The sequence below is a fragment of the Tarenaya hassleriana genome, unplaced genomic scaffold (genome assembly GCF_000463585.1).
Source record: "Tarenaya hassleriana unplaced genomic scaffold, ASM46358v1 Cleome43, whole genome shotgun sequence".
Lineage (NCBI taxonomy): Eukaryota > Viridiplantae > Streptophyta > Magnoliopsida > Brassicales > Cleomaceae > Tarenaya > Tarenaya hassleriana.
In genome coordinates this window covers 40087-43393 of record NW_010967059.1, presented here as the reverse complement: position 1 = coordinate 43393, position 3307 = coordinate 40087, and the positions used below count along the sequence as shown (strand labels likewise).

Below are 3307 nucleotides of genomic sequence, written 5' to 3'. Positions count from 1 at the left end.
GTGTATAAACCGCTGTCCAAGAGACCTTGGCGCCCTTTGCCAAATCAGGTGCCCCCGACCAGAGGAAAGCAGAACACATCCGCTCTATACTCTTGAGACAAGCCGATGGAAGAATAAATGCCGCTGCCCAAAAGCTAATGATGCTGTATATTACAGACTTAAGTAATTGCAGACGGCCCGCGAAAGAGAGATGCTTGGACATCCAGGAGCACAACCGAGACCTAATAGAATTTTGAAGGATAGCATAGTCACGATCCCGAAACCGAGATGGAGATAAAGGCAAACCCAAATATTTCACTGGTAATGTTGCAGTTGAGATACCCAAACGTGTAGCTGTAGAAGATACAAACGCATAGTCATCCCCATCAAGGAACAACGCGGTCTTGCCTTTATTCATCCGCAAACCAGAAATACCATAGAAGTCATCAAAGGTTCGAAGGATAGCCTCAAGTGAGCTTATGGAGCAATCGGAGAATACCAAAACGTCATCCGCAAAGGTGAGGTGGGATACCATTGGAGAACGACATCTGGGCGGTAGCTTGATAGTTCCCCTAGAGACTTCTCGGTTTAACATTCTGGATAATATATCCATAACAAGTACAAACAGGTACGGGGAGATAGGATCACCCTGCCTAAGGCCCCGCTTACCAAGGAAAAACCCGGTCATTTCGCCATTGAGTACTATCGAGAAAGCAGTGGTGGAGATGCATTGAGAGATCCAGTTTAAAAACCGACACGGGACTTTGAGTACCCGTAGAACCTGAATGATAAACCCCCAGTGAATAGAGTCAAAAGTTTTGGATAAGTCCACCTTAATACAAGCATTCTTGGGTCGACCCTTAGTACCAAAGCTCGCAATCAGCTCTGTAGCAAGCAATACATTTTCAAGTAAAGAACGCCCCGGGATGAAAGCCGTTTGGTTAGGGAGGATGGCTGATGATAACAACAGCTTCAACTTTTTCGCAAGGATCCGAGATATAATCTTATATGTGATATTACAACATGAGATCGGCCTAAAATCCTTCATGTGTGTAGCATTCCTGGTTTTCGGAATCAAAGCAATAGTGGTAGCATTCCATTCCTTTAGCAACTGACCAGAGAGGAAGAATTCCCTTACCGCCGCAATGATGTCAGGGCCAATAGTAGCCCAACATGAGACATAAAACTCAGATGGAAATCCATCAGGTCCCAGTGCCTTATCCCTCGGCATAGAGAAGACCTCTGTAGTAACCTCTTCCAACGTTGGAATAGCTGAGAGGATAGAAGAGATGTTTTCCGGGCAACGGAAATCAACAAGCTCCTCCAGTTCCGAATCCGGCCAAAGCATTAGATTAGGGTCCGAGCTACCCAATAGATTCTGATAGTATTCCACCGCGAGGAGTTTCAAATCCTCTATTTGGGATACCCTTTCCCCTGCATCATTCAAAAGGAAACGGATTCGATTAGTTGCTTGCCTGGATAAAACTGCGCGATGGAAGAACCTCGAATTTTGATCTCCCTCTTTTAGCCATCGTATTCTCGATTTCTGGCGCAAAAATGTCTCCTCGGCGGCCGACGGAACCGACCAGGAGGAGCGTAAAGTAGCTTCATGTCTGGCTGCATCCAGTGTAGGATTCGATAGAAGTCGGGTTTGCGCCTCCTAGAGGGCTCGATGAGCTACCTTCACTCGGGCCTGAATGCCACTATAAGATCTCTGGTTCAGCTCCCTCAAGACGGGCTTGAGCGATTTAAGCTTCTGTGAAACCTGAAACATGGCCGAGCCCGATGTGGAATCGGCCAACCAAGCACACCGAACAACGTCATGAAACTCCGGGTGTTGTATCAAGTGTTTGAGAAACTTGAAGCTCGTTCTCCTACGTCGCATACTTGTTGGGTCCATGTCTACGAGGCAGGGACAATGGTCCGAAGGTGTAGGAGCATCGAATCGAGCATAGGACTCCGGAAAGGAAAGTAGCCAGGCCTCATTTACCAAGGCACGGTCAAGCTTACGTGTGATGGGATTATCTGTATTGTTGTTCGTCCAAGTAAAAAAGTGGCCTCGCGCAGTGAGATCAAAAAGGCCGCTAGTGAACAGACAGTCCTGAAACTCAAGCATACCGGACGACAGAGAGCATGAAGAAGAAGGGGAAGCATGCTCGTGGGGGTGTAGAATCTGATTAAAATCTCCTACCAACAACCAAGGTCTGGACGTGACGAGACAATTGGTGGCTAGGGCAGAGATGTCAGACCATAGCAGTCGACGTTCACCCGAGGTATTACGCGCATAGATGAACGAGATAGTAGTATAGCGGCATGTTGCTGGTACAAAAACCCCGCATGTAATCATCTGATCAGAGGAGGAGTACGTGACAACTGATACGGAAGGATCCCAGGCTATCCAAATACGTCCTAGCTCAGCGGAAGAGTAGTTGTGGGAAAAAGACCAACCAGGGAGAAGGCGTTGAACAACTGATGATGCTTCCTGCTCCCCTCGTACTCGCGTCTCAATCATGCTCCCAATAATTGGATGCTGCTCATTTATCCAGTACTTAACATTACGTTGCTTCAACGGGTCGTTTAGACCACGTACATTCCAACAAAAAACCTTCATCACACTACTATGTACAAAAGGCAAAAATGGGCAGTGCTGTAGAACCAGTTAATGGGCACCCCGACCCCTCCCATTCCGACTTCGCGTTACCACTGAGAACTCCTGGGGGATCTTTGGAGTGCGAGCCTCTTGGAGCCTTAATGACCTCTGAGCTTCCTGGACCAATTCATCTGCGGGATCAAAAACAAGAGATGGATCCACGTTTCGAACCTGCTTCCCATTCTCACGGGTTATGGAGCTTGGGGAAGAGGGGCGCGGTGCAGGGACTTCCTTCCTAGGGGAATTTAGTGTAGGGGAAGGGGCGGGGACCATTGTGGGTTCGGTAGCAGGCGGTATAGATAGAACAACCATTTTTTGTGGAACAGGATCTGGGCGTGATTTCGTGATTGGAGGATCAAGGGATGTAGGAGGCAGGGTCGAGACCGGGGACTTAGCAGCGGTAGGAACACTTTCCGAAGATGGGCAACTCACAGATCTATGCCCAAATTCATGGCAACGAGAGCATCGGGGTGGGAGCCACGAATAGACAACATTTACTCGAATAACACCTCCCATCTCATCTTCAACCTCGACTATTTCCGGCAATGGGCCACCCAACTTGATTTCAACTTTGACCCGTGATTCGCCGATGTTGAAAGGGTCAAGACGCATTTTATCAGTATGTAGAGGTTCACCGATTCCACTCGCAATATAGCTGATCCCTCGCAGGAAATACAA

The 3307-nt window shown here is 48.1% G+C and overlaps 1 protein-coding gene across 1 annotated transcript; it reads right to left on the bottom strand.

Annotated features, from left to right (window-relative positions):
* Nucleotides 1-1639: 1639 nt before the first annotated feature.
* LOC104825266 lies at nucleotides 1640-3241 on the bottom strand. Its single transcript, XM_010557568.1, has 2 exons — nucleotides 2681-3241; nucleotides 1640-2509 (listed from the first exon to the last, which is right to left on the bottom strand). Exons 1-2 carry the CDS (start codon nucleotides 3239-3241, stop codon nucleotides 1640-1642), a joined length of 1431 nt encoding a protein of 476 aa, XP_010555870.1.
* Between the last annotated feature and the right edge of the window lie 66 nt (nucleotides 3242-3307).

Coding starts and splice junctions, on each gene's coding strand:
- LOC104825266 (XM_010557568.1), bottom strand. CDS start 3,241: ATGCGTCTTGACCCTTTCAACATCGGCGAATCACGGGTCAAAGTTGAA. Junction 2,510..2,680: donor TCCCCCAGGAGTTCTCAGTG/GTAACGCGAAGT, acceptor ATAAATGAGCAG/CATCCAATTATTGGGAGCAT.